We start from the raw sequence: 12,402 nt of genomic DNA on the forward strand, positions 1-12,402 counted from the left end.
TACACCTTTTTCCTGTTGGAAGAGGTGTTTGCCACCATGAATAACTACGGTTAGGTCTAACTAATATATTATAAGAATAAAGAACCAAATTACATTAAATTGAAGTATAAGAACTAATTTTAAATATGAGAATAATAAAGAGGCCAAGACCATAATTTAACCATGAAAATCTTCCACCACTCCCCCTCCCCTCTCTCCCTCCTTATATTTAATCTTTTGGTTCCTTTCACATGTAATGACACAAGGGAATTTTCAGGGGTTATTCTCAAGCTATTCTTGCCCATTAAATGTTAAGCCTCGTTCATGTCATAAAATCTTGTGTGCTTCTTCAAATCTTTCTCTCGGATCTATTCGTTAACTCTTTCTGTCGAAGCATGATCATGGAAGAAGATTCATACGAGGAGGAGCCACTGAATCTCAGCCTGGCAATTATGGCGGATCCCAGCGTCGAAAAGTTCGAAAACAAGAAGAGGAAGAGAAACGTTCATGCTTGCAAGACGCCATTAAACAACGTCCCATCGTCATACGAAGGTTGCGAAGGGAAGATAATCAAGCTTCTTCAAGTGAGAGAGGAGATGTTAAAGCTCGATCATCACAAGGAAAAGCTGCGGTACTCGAAGACGGTAAAGGCCTTCATTTGATCCATTTGTTGCTCGTCACTGCGACGTTCGTCGACGAAAACAATGTAAACTCGGCCTTGGACCATCTCACACAACTTTACCGGACCGTGTCGTTAACAGGGGATTCGGTTCAAAGGGTCGTCGCTTATTTTGCCGACGGCTTACTTGCGAGGCTTCTCACCCGAAAGTCGCAATTCTACGACATGATCATGAAGGAGCCTACCATTGAAGAAGAGATTCTAGCTTTCTCTTGTCTTTACAAGGTGTCACCCTATTACCAATTCGCTCATTTCACCGCTAACCAAGCTATAATCGAAGCCTTTGAGAAGGAAGAAGACCTCAATAACCGAGCATTGCATGTTATCGACTTTGATGTCTCTTATGGCTTCCAATGGCCTTCTCTCATTCAATCTCTTTCCGAGAAGGCCACGACCGGTAACAGCGTATCGCTTCGTTTAACCGGCTTCGCAACAAGCTTATCACAGCTGCAAGAAACCGAGAGTAGATTAGTGAGCTTTGCCAAAGGGTTTCGCAATCTGGTGTTCGAATTCCAAGGCCTGTTAAGAGGATCCAAGCTGATTAACCTTAGTACAAAGAAAAACGAAACGGTTGCTGTGAATCTGGCGTTCCATTTGAACACTTTGAATAACTTCAAGGAAGTGTCAGAGACGATGAAATCAGTGCATTCACTTAGACCTTCCATTGTTGTGTTAGTCGAACAAGAAGGTAGGCGAAGCCAAAGAAGCTTCCTTTCGAGATTTATGGAATCGTTGCATTATTTTGCAGCCATGTTTGATTCATTGGATGATTGTCTGCCGCTGGAAAGTGCAGATAGATTGAGCATAGAGAGAAAGCATCTAGGGAAAGAGATCAAAAGCATGATCAACTGCGACGAGGATGAGGAAAACAGTGAATGGTGTGGGAGATATGAGAAGATGGAGACATGGAAAAGCAGGATGGAGAGGCATGGATTTGAAGGGATGAAATTGAGTTCAAAGTGTTTGATACAGGCCAAACTTCTGCTGAAAATCACCACCCATTATTGCCCTCTTCAGTGTGAAAGTGAGATCAATGGTGGGTTTAGAGTTTTTGAAAGAGATGAAGCAATGACTCTTTCTTTAGGGTGGCAAGATAGGTGCTTGCTTACCGCATCTGCATGGCAATGCGTATGACTTTTGTTTTTCCTAACTCATTCATACCATTCCTAATTTTAACATTTTTATGATCACACCGGACTTTGATTTTTCAGACCCTTTTAATTTTTAATCCATAGTTATCCACATTTTTTTCGTGGCAATGCAACCATTTTAAAGCTCTTAAAAGGGCTTAAATCTTTTTGATGAACATACCTCTTTTCTCTAATGTAGCTGATTGTGGTCCTCTTTAGAAAATATTTTGCTTGGGGTCAAAAGTAGTTTTAGACAGACTCATTGCTAGACGGCTAGTAATTTTAGAGAAAAATATATGTTGGAAAAATACTTCAGTTAAGAAGCAAAAGTCTAAGATTTTTCAGTCCAAAAAGCAGAAGGTCTAAACCACAGCAGTTATTATATTAAAAACCCTATTAATTATTTTTTTAAGACTAACAACCTTAGTAAATTTATTAGAAAAATACCCCCACAAAATGCACACGACTAACTCGCTTCCCACGAAACACGTGTAATTTCCTTTCTTTCTACAAGGCACGAGGAACGTCCGTCGGACGAACTTTTCAGAGAACGAAATTTAATATTGGTATTTAATACCTCGTGTTTTGCATAAAGCGAGATTGCCGAGAAATTGAATCGTCCCGAGAAATTTATCGCGAGTGGTATTAAAGGTACCTCGCGTTTTCCAAAGAGCGATGTATGTTGTTTTCCAGCACAAATCACATGTTCTGATAGGCATGTTCGGGTATTTAATCTCAAAACTTTGGTAATTTATAAGATTAAAGGCATGGTATTCGAATTTTTCTTTTAGATGAGCCCAATATGTAGACATACGAGATATCGCAAGCGGGTTAAAAATTGGGCTGAAAATGGTTTTAAAGCTTGTTTTGTGCATGAACAAAATGCTAAAATGGTTTGGTAGGCATAATTGAGGGGGATTTTTTTGTAGTTAATATGGAAAATTGCATAATTTATAAGAGTAGAAGTGTAGTAATATAACTTATTTTTTGATTGAGAGTAATATCGACACATACAAGACATTATAATTGGGGTAAAAATTGCGTTAAAATTGGTTCTAAAGCTTGGTTTTTCACATGAAAGAGATGCTAACAAATTAATCTAGATTAGGGCGTGATCGATTAGGACATTTGTTATTCAAGTGTTCGGGATTCCTACAAATACTACAAAGTCTTGGTTGCCCGGTTCTTTCTCGATGGTCGACCAAATCTTCGTCACAATAAATCCTCGTTGAGCATGGACGACCCTTTTTTAGCGTTTTGGTGCGAAATCTGGACATATTGTAGGTTCATCATCAACCACATACAGGTCCCTTTCGTTTCCAACTGGAGGAAAATCGTACTGATACACATTGAATACAATTTCCAGTAATTACACGCGATCAACGAATTGCATGTAGTCAATCCATATAGAAGAACAAGCGGCAATGACATACAGACACAAATATTTGAATGTTTAGAATACTCCGCAGTAGCATATTTTGTCATGTAGATTGAAGACGTATGTGTTGTATTGTATGCCTTCAAATGGATTGAAATATTCTGAAAAACGGAATTGATTTTGTTCACGATAGACGAATGTCGTACTTATCGCGTTTGAATGCTGCAGAAAGGTTTGCAATTTTTGATAGAGGTCTGGTGGATTCTGTAACAACCTGCAATCCACGCAGTTGTTTTTCTTCCTAAGGTTGCAACCATCGTAGCCAAACGATAATATGTTGCTTTGACAACGAAAGTGATAGGAAAATATCGCACTCCCTTCAGTGATGAATTGATTGCCTCAGCAAAGTTCGTTGTCATGTGACCATATCGTCTGCCTCCATCAAATGACAGAAGTCATTTCTCCCTCGGGATTTTAGCAAGGTAGTTGTAGCCTTCTTGATTCAAGTGTCTCAGTTCTTCAAACAGCTCGTTAACCTCACGTGCGAAATGTGAGTGGCCTGCCCATTGAAAATGCAACAGTTAATTATAAATAGTAAATGATAAGATATATGAATCCAAATAAATTGAAAGACGTACTCATTTGAAGAACCATTACGAGTCCATCTTCGTTCCTAAATGTATGTAAATAATTTGCGGTAATATGGCGTAAACATTACCGGTGATAAATATGGGGAGGCTTCCAAGATGATCTCATACGCTCGATTGCATATATGATCCCTGGGCCTTTTTCAGAAATAAAACATATCCCAGCAGGACGCTCTCGCAAAACATGTGATAAAACATATGTGTGCAAGTACTTAAAGAAGAATTCACAAGAGTCTATATCTTCCTTTTCGACTATTGCGAATATGATGGGAATTGTTTTCCTATTGCCGTCATGTGCCACTACCAACGACATTATTTGTGTGTATCTGCCATACAACCAAGTGTCGTCGATCTAAACCATTGGAATATAGTGTCGAAATACATTAACACACTATGAAAATGTCCAAAATAGCCTGTGAAATTGACACACAACTTGTATGACACGCTCGTTTTCGTATGCAACACAGTTTTCAGTTTGACGATCGTGCCCGATATTTATTTATTCATCAGTTTCAGCCATGGTCGTAACTCTTTGTATGATTCTTTCCATTTGCCATACACTTTTTGCTAAGCACAATACCTAGCGTACCATATTTTATGGTAGTTAACATTGTAGTCGTACTGAGATGTGATTGCAGCAATACAACTAAAAACTGTAATACGTGAATTTACTTTGACCAATGGTATAAAGGCATCACAAAGCACGTTAACATCTAAGTTTAGATGATCCTGAGTGAGCCTACTAACGGTAAATGTATGAGGTTATTCGTATTTTGTTAGAATTCATAGGTTGTTCAACCTCTTCAAGCGTGGTACACGAACCCTCCAATTACATCTGTTGGACTTGTGGACTCATTCAACCATGAATTTGTCTACGTATGTTTTTTCACAGCCAACGAAATCGAGTAGCGTATATTGTAGTTCTTAATTGCAGATACAATGAGTTCTTTTGTTCTGAATGTCATTCCAGCATAGTGCTCACCATCACCATGTTCATTGTATTGATCAAGCTGCGGGAATTCTAGAAAGTCGATAGCGTTTAAAGTTCCATCTTAGTTGTTGTGAAGTGGGATGGTAGCTGGTACTAAGAAACATGAGGCACGACATGTAGAATGTCATCATCATTCACTCTCTCTGGCATGTTAAGGTCCTCTTGTTCTTCATTGAAGAGGCCTACCTCTTCACAATATGGGTCGATCTCCCTTAATGGTTCTTCATCGAAAGTGTCCTCATAAACTTGAATAGTTCATCATTGTCAACTATGAGGACAACAAGAGTAACACCTATACGCCGATCACGTGACCACTCATGAACCGTACTAGAAAGATCAAAGTCAATAGCACCAACACAAGAATATCTCCCCATAGATGGTGGCAAATCTTCGAATGGGTTAAACATTTCATCTTCTTACAACCTCATTTACTACTGAGAAGATGATGCACCAATGCCACTACTATATGGATTGTACGTTCTAGGATGCAGATTAAAGTCAAAGTCCAAGCTAGTAATTGAAGAACACATTGGCATAGAAGAAGATGATTCACCAACGTTATTCCTTCAAGTTGTAACACTCAACAAGTTTATGTCATTACGTAAATTAGCTGTCAAACTATGGACGCTAGGATTGAAGTCAAAATCAACCTGTCTCCAATTTGGGACAGCAATAGCATCATTGTCATATGAGAAAGTTACATACAGCTCAAATGGCCCTCCTAATGAATATTGCATGTGGCAATCGATCATCATGTCCACATCACCATCACCATCACCATCATCATCAACATTGCATATTGAGTACGTTAGTGGTTCTAGCGACGTAGATAGTCGATACTTCAACATGCTTAATTTTTTCCCGTGACCATATGGAACAACATTATTGACTTCTTTCATCAACTTATTATGAATTAATTTCTTTGGCAAGGTTATTGTCATAGTATGTACGGACTGAAAGACGATGCCAAGAGATTCATCGCATATCATTCTGCTATCATTATACTAAAGCAGTAACAATTCCTTTCCTCGACATGTTATGAAAATATATACGATCATGCAAAAAGAATGCCAAAATATGCACAAAATGACAATGCCTTAAAACTATGTAATAGTTGAAAAACATCAAATAAACTTACGAGTGAGATTGAGTCTGTTGATCAATTATCTGCTTTACTTTAACTTTGTGTGTGTAGTTTGCTTCTTCACAATGGGTGGCCTGCAAATAATATTCCTAACGTGGTAGGAAACTCATGTTTTGCAAAGCACGAGTTCTTGATACTCCTGAAGCGGCAACAGCTGGTTTGACATGATGGTTTGACATGTACCTCGTGTTTTGCACAACGCAGGTTGTTGAGAGATTCCTGACTCCCAGCAGCAGATATTCTTGATTATTGCCTACTTAAATTCCTCTTATTCCACCGAACCAAACCATCTCCATAAAACCTGCTAAAAAATTCTAGTTCAAAAAATGCATCATCTTTTGGTGGGATATAGATTTCCTTTGTATTTTGTACCGACAGTACCAAGAATAATGTTAATGCATCCTCTTCTAGTGGCATCTAGATTTCCATTTGTGCCTTTCTAAAAACTTCTTCCTCCATGAATTAGGTCCAAACGAACACCCTTCGAGAAATGCTTCTAAGTTTTTTCCTTTGTGCTCAATACCGAATGCACGAAGAAAAATGATGAAGTCTTCCTTTGCGTTTCTCTGGCGCAACGGTATCCGTTTATTATAGAAGGCAACATCTATTTATCATTTCCTCTCCTGTGCGCTAAAATTAAAATGTACAAATTGCTTAAGTTATTTACATAAATCATACCCTGTTTACAATTTCTCATATGTGTTCACTTCAGTTTCAATTGAAATATAAGTTGCAAAACTACGCCTTGTAATCTCAAACATTTTCAAAAATGTTTCGTTTAACATCCCAGATTACTCAATGAAAATTTATTTCAACCCATTTTTTAGCTTCGGGGTTTTAAAATAATAACTCCATATTTGGTACAAATTTATTGATTTTGTGGGGGTTTTACATTAATTAAGACAACACATTTTACGAAAAGCGGGATGTATCACGCGACTTCCTTCTAAACCGTTGGATTTTATTCGATTTAAAGTGTCACACCTTTCCAATGGGTACCTCAAGTCTTGGGAAAAGCGAGGTCCATTGACTCCTCACTTTTGAACGGGTGTGAGGCTTGTTATAAATAGAGACTCATTTTTGAAGGTTTCCTAAACCGGTTTCAAAGCAAAATGTCAAAAAAAATTAATATTGTCAAATTTTCAAGAGAAGTCTTAATAGAAATTCTACTTCATGTTACTTCTAAATCTATCCTCGATTTCGTCAATGTGCAATTGAATTGCAAGAGTTCTCACGAATTTGCTACTTCTAAATCTATCCTCGATTTCGTCAATGTGCAATTGAATTGCAAGAGTTCTCACGAATTTGCTGATCAAAATTACATTTTCCAGAAAGTTTCCATGAAAAACATTAGCATCATGTCATGATTTCAACCCGAGAAGATGATTCACCAAAGATGCCTTCATGCTAACAATCCTGAAGCTTTATATAGAGAATGCATGTTTAATTTTTTTAATGGAAAAAATTCGGGCTTTGGTCTATATTTACTGAAGCAAGCAACCGATAGAGGTAACATCCTCGCCATATATGTCTATGGCCTTATTTGGCTTTGTTCTGGTGGGAATCGAGGGATGAATGACTTCGAATCGTAAGAGCTCTTGATCTCTCAAAAATAAATTTACTTGTTCTTCTTCCGGAGATAAATATATTTCTACATTTAAAGTCGTGGCATTATCACTACGTTGCCTTCCCAGAACAAATTGAAAACTACAATCGTCCTACCAACTGTGTGAGTAATTAAAACCTCCAACGTTGATACAAACATTATGATAATCTATGTATTTATTATGCTTCTTGTTTTTTGAATCATAAAACAAGTTTGTTTCGTCAAGTTGTACGTGAGTATCATGTTCAATACTATTTGTGTCAAGTTTGGAACAATAAATCTTACGGCAATAACAGGGTCCGCGAGGCAGATTTGAGAGAAGAAAAAAGAAACCCAGTGACCAGAATATTATAAGCTTGGTTTATTTTCAGCCTAACAAAGCGGATTAACTTCCAGGAAGAATACCCTTTTCTTGCCTTTTCTCTCGTTTTCATGTTTTTCAAGACATTCTCTTTCTGGCAAAACCTGTGCACCAACTGTTTGATTAAAAGACCCAGAGGACGAAGAGGAAGCAACGACGATTTTTATCTTCCATGATTTAGTTGTTGGTAGGACAACTTCAGTTGCCCTGTATCTGGATTTTCCACTTGAAATTGAACGAAATAGATTTGTGGGTAGACAAGGAGTTATTAAAACCAACTTCGAACCATCTTCCTTAGCTCCTCCTCCCCATCACCTTAGGGAACTTTTTTCCCTTTTAACAACAGGTAATTTCGGGAATGTAAACATCTCATTTTCTTTTTTTATTTATTAATTTTTAAATATTCAAATAAAAGATAAATATATTGTTTTATTCATTGTTTATTGACCTTTAAATTATTCAAATAAAAGGGGGGAAAGGTTAAAATTAATTGAGATTTGACAAGATAAAAAAAGGCAGAGAAGTAAATAAGCAAGCTTAAACTTGCATTTTTTTATTGAGAGGAAGGAAGATGAATAGAGTTAATGACAAATTGTTTGTACAAGGGATGATCATATGGGAGTCCACGAAAGAAAAGGAAGAGAGGTGTGTTCTAAGGGCACCTGCCCTTCTTGTATTTGGCATAGCAAGGGCACACTTCCTTGTTAGCAGTGGGGCCTGCAGGCACACACCCCTCGCAAGTGTTGCAGCACGCAGTGCATGTTTTTAGGCACATCTTCGGCTTCCATGACTTGCTGCACCTCGATGCACACTTTGGCTGGCAATCTGGGGTTTTTCGCATCCATAAATGCAATTTTGATTTAAATTTTATGTGTTATGTTACACGTCAAATTTAAATCTATACATAGATTCATGTCAAATACATTTACGGATATGAATATTAACAAACTATGTTACCTGGCCTTTGGACTTGGGCATCAACCATGAACATTCCAATCTAAAAGTATGGGGAAAAAGAATAGATTAATCGTTTCACAAGAAAATAAAAGGAAGTTTACGATGAACTTCACATAGCTTGAGAATAGAAAAATATAAAGTCACACACCTCGGATAATAGGAAAAGACAAAGGACAGCAAGCAAGAGTGTAGTCTTAGTGGTGGCCATTCTCAGAATTGTTATAATAATAAAATAGATGCAGTTGTTGTTCTCTTCCTCTCCTTCCCCTTTTTATTTATTTATTTATTGATGTGTTCCGTCCGATGCTAGAGGGATTTTATAGGATAGAGGTATAAGTAATTTTGGAAGCTGATTCCTAATCTTAGATAAGTTGACCAATTTTTAGATGGAATTGTCAAATATATAACGATTTGCACGTATAAAATGGGTTTACCAATTAAATAGGAGTTCAAATGTAAAATTCAACAAGATATTTTGATAATCATTCTCTAATTTAAAATATACGAGAATTGTTGAAAGGAAACAAAACATGGGCGGCTATGACATGGACGGCTATCAAAATTATTAAGCTTGAAAATGTTGAATTTTCAAATGGTAAAAATGTTAATTTAGTCATTGTACTTTTAGAGTATTTACAAGATTAGTCCTTTAGTTTCAACTATAAATACCCTAGCTCATTTAGCTTCAAAACCATCCCAAAGCATTCTAGCTTTCTTCTAATACTAGAGAGATTTTAGAGAGTTTCTTGAGAGTTGTTTTCTCCTTTTTATCCAGAGAGAATTATCATTGTTTTCTCCTTGGTAGATCGAGAGAGGTTGTAATTCCTATTTTCTCATAGTGAAATTCTTCTACCGTTGCCCGTGGTTTTTACCCTAAAATTTTAGGGGTTTTCCACGTAAATTTTGTGTCTCTTTTATCTTCATTTTTATTTTCTCAAATTATCAGTTGCGATTTTGCTCTATCCGATAGCCGTCTTCCGCAACAATTGGTATCCGAGCTAGATTAGAGTGTGTAATATCTGCTTATTGTCTTTGTGGTTGCCACCAAAAGGTGGATCCTCCAACATAAGAAAGTAAGAAGGTATTACCTATTCTTTGAAGGTTCCAGAGAACTATTCACGCTAGTGAAATAGTGAGAGCTATCCGTAATTGAAGATATGGCAACGAAATTTGATATTGAAAAATTCAATGGGAGAAATTTCTCATTGTGGAAATTGAAGATGAAGGCCATCCTGAGGAAAGACGGGTGTCTAGCAGCTATTAGTGAAAGGCCGATATATTTCACAGATGACAACAAATGGATCGAAATGGACGGGAATGCTATGGCAAACTTTCATCTAGCATTAGCAGATGAAGTATTGTCAAGTATCGAGGAGAAGAAGACAGCTAAGGAGATATGAGACCATCTCACCAAATTGTACGAGGCCACATCGCTGCACAATAAAATGTTCCTTAAGAGAAAATTGTACACTCTCCGTATGCCATAATCTACTTCAGTGACGGAGCACTTAAATACACTGAATACTTTATTTTCTCAGCTTACATCCTTAAGTTGTAAAATAGGAGAACAAGAAAGTGTTGAACTTCTATTTCAAAGTCTACCGGATTCGTATGATCAACTCATCATCAACTTGACAAACAGTAATGTCACTGGTCTAGTCTTTGATGATGTTGCAGCTGCTATTCTACAAGAAGAAAATCGGCGCAAGAACAAGGAAGACAGACAAGTAAATCTGCAACAAGCAGAAGCGTTGACAACGATGACAATGATGAGAGGGAGATCAACAGAACGTGGCCAAAGCAGCAGTCACAAACATGGTAGATCGAAGTCGAGGAGCAAGAAGAATTTAAAGTGTTACAATTGTGGAAAGAAGGGTCACTTGAAGAAGGATTATTGGAGTCTAAATAAAAACTCCAATCCACAAGGCAATACCGCAAACACTTCAGATGATGGAGATGCTCTATGCTGTGAAGCGTCAACCACCGTGGAAGGAAGAAAACGATTTGCAGATATATGGCTCATTGATTCAGGAGTAACATATCACATGACCTCAATAAGAGAATGGTTCCATCATTATGAACCTATCTCAGGAGGATCTGTTTATAGTTGCAATGATCATGCCTTAGAGATCGTTGGCGTGGGAACCATCAAATTGAAGATGTATGACGAAACAATTAAAGTTGTTCGAGATGTGCGGCACGTGAAAGGCCTGAAGAAAAATTTATTATCCTACGGATTGTTAGATAATAATGCAAGCAAGATTGAAACACAAAAAGGAATCATGAAGGTGTTCCGTGGAGCGCTTGTGGTGCTGAAAGGCGAAAAAATAGCTGCAAACTTGTACATGCTGAAGGGAGAGACTTTGGTAGAAGCAGAAGCCTCTATTGCCTCATGTAGTTCAGATTCGGCAATGCTATGGCATCAAAAACTTGGACTCATGTCAGAACAAGGAATAAAAGTCCTTACGGAGCAAAAGCTACTTCCAGGCTTAACAAAGGTATCACTTCCTTTGTGTGAGCATTGCCTAACAAGTAAGCATCACCGGTTGAAATTCAACACATCAAATTCTAGAGGCAAAAGTGTTCTAGAATTGGTTCACTCTGACGTATGGCAAGCACCAGTTACATCCCTAGGCGGAGCAAAATACTTTATCTCATTTATTGATGACTACTCCAGGAGATGTTGGGTGTACCCTATTAAGAAGAAGTCAGATGTGTTTTCCACTTTCAAAAACTTCAAAGCGCGGGTGGAACTTGATTCTGGAAATAAGATCAAGTGTTTCAGAACAGATAATGGAGGAGAATACACAAGCGAAGAATTTGATGACTTTTGCAGGAAAGAAGGCATCAAAAGACAGTTCACAGTGGCGAACACTCCTCAACAAAATGGAGTGGCAGAGCGGATGAACAGAACCTTGTTAGAAAGAACAAGAGCAATGTTGAGGGATGCAGGCCTAGAAAAATCATTCTGGGCAGAAGCAGTCAATACCGCCTGTTATTTGGTGAATCGAGCTCCATCAACTGCAATAGAGCTGAAGACACCAATGGTGATGTGGACTGGTAAACCAGTTGATTATTCAAACCTCCATGTATTTGGAAGTATTGTGTACGTGATGTACAACTCCCAAGAAATCTCAAAGCTGGATCCAAAATCCAGGAAATGCAAATTCTTGGGGTATGCTGATGGAGTCAAGGGGTATCGCTTGTGGGATCCCACTGCCCGCAAAGTGATCATCAGCAGGGATGTTATCTTTGTAGAAGATAAACTACAAAGAAAAGAAGATAATGATAGCACTGAAAAGTCAGAGACTACACAGATACATGTGGAAAAGGAGGTTGAACAAGGAGATTCTTCTGAAGCAGAACCAGCACATGATGAACAAGAACCAGAGAGTTCTGAAGCTCCAACAACTCGTCAATCAGATCGTATGAGAAGGCGTCCCAATTGGCACTCAGATTATGTTATAGAAGGTACTATTGCATACTGCCTTTTAACAGAGGACGGTGAGCCATCAACATACCAGGAGGTA

At 37.9% G+C, this 12,402-nt stretch overlaps 1 protein-coding gene and 1 pseudogene across 1 annotated transcript; one reads left to right on the forward strand and one right to left on the reverse strand.

Moving 5' to 3' along the window:
• Positions 1 to 244: 244 nt before the first annotated feature.
• Positions 245 to 1,848, forward strand: LOC120157587 (annotated as a pseudogene).
• A 6,540-nt stretch (positions 1,849 to 8,388) lies between these two features.
• LOC120157668 (peamaclein-like) lies at positions 8,389 to 9,133 on the reverse strand. The gene is made up of 3 exons (XM_039168734.1): positions 9,021 to 9,133; positions 8,873 to 8,912; positions 8,389 to 8,740 (listed from the first exon to the last, which is right to left on the reverse strand). Exons 1-3 carry the CDS (start codon positions 9,078 to 9,080, stop codon positions 8,568 to 8,570), a joined length of 273 nt encoding a protein of 90 aa, XP_039024665.1. The 5' UTR covers positions 9,081 to 9,133; the 3' UTR covers positions 8,389 to 8,567.
• Between the last annotated feature and the right edge of the window lie 3,269 nt (positions 9,134 to 12,402).

The sequence above is a fragment of the Hibiscus syriacus genome, unplaced genomic scaffold (genome assembly GCF_006381635.1).
Source record: "Hibiscus syriacus cultivar Baekdansim isolate YM2019G1 unplaced genomic scaffold, ASM638163v2 tig00111273_pilon, whole genome shotgun sequence".
Classification (NCBI taxonomy): Eukaryota; Viridiplantae; Streptophyta; class Magnoliopsida; order Malvales; family Malvaceae; genus Hibiscus; species Hibiscus syriacus.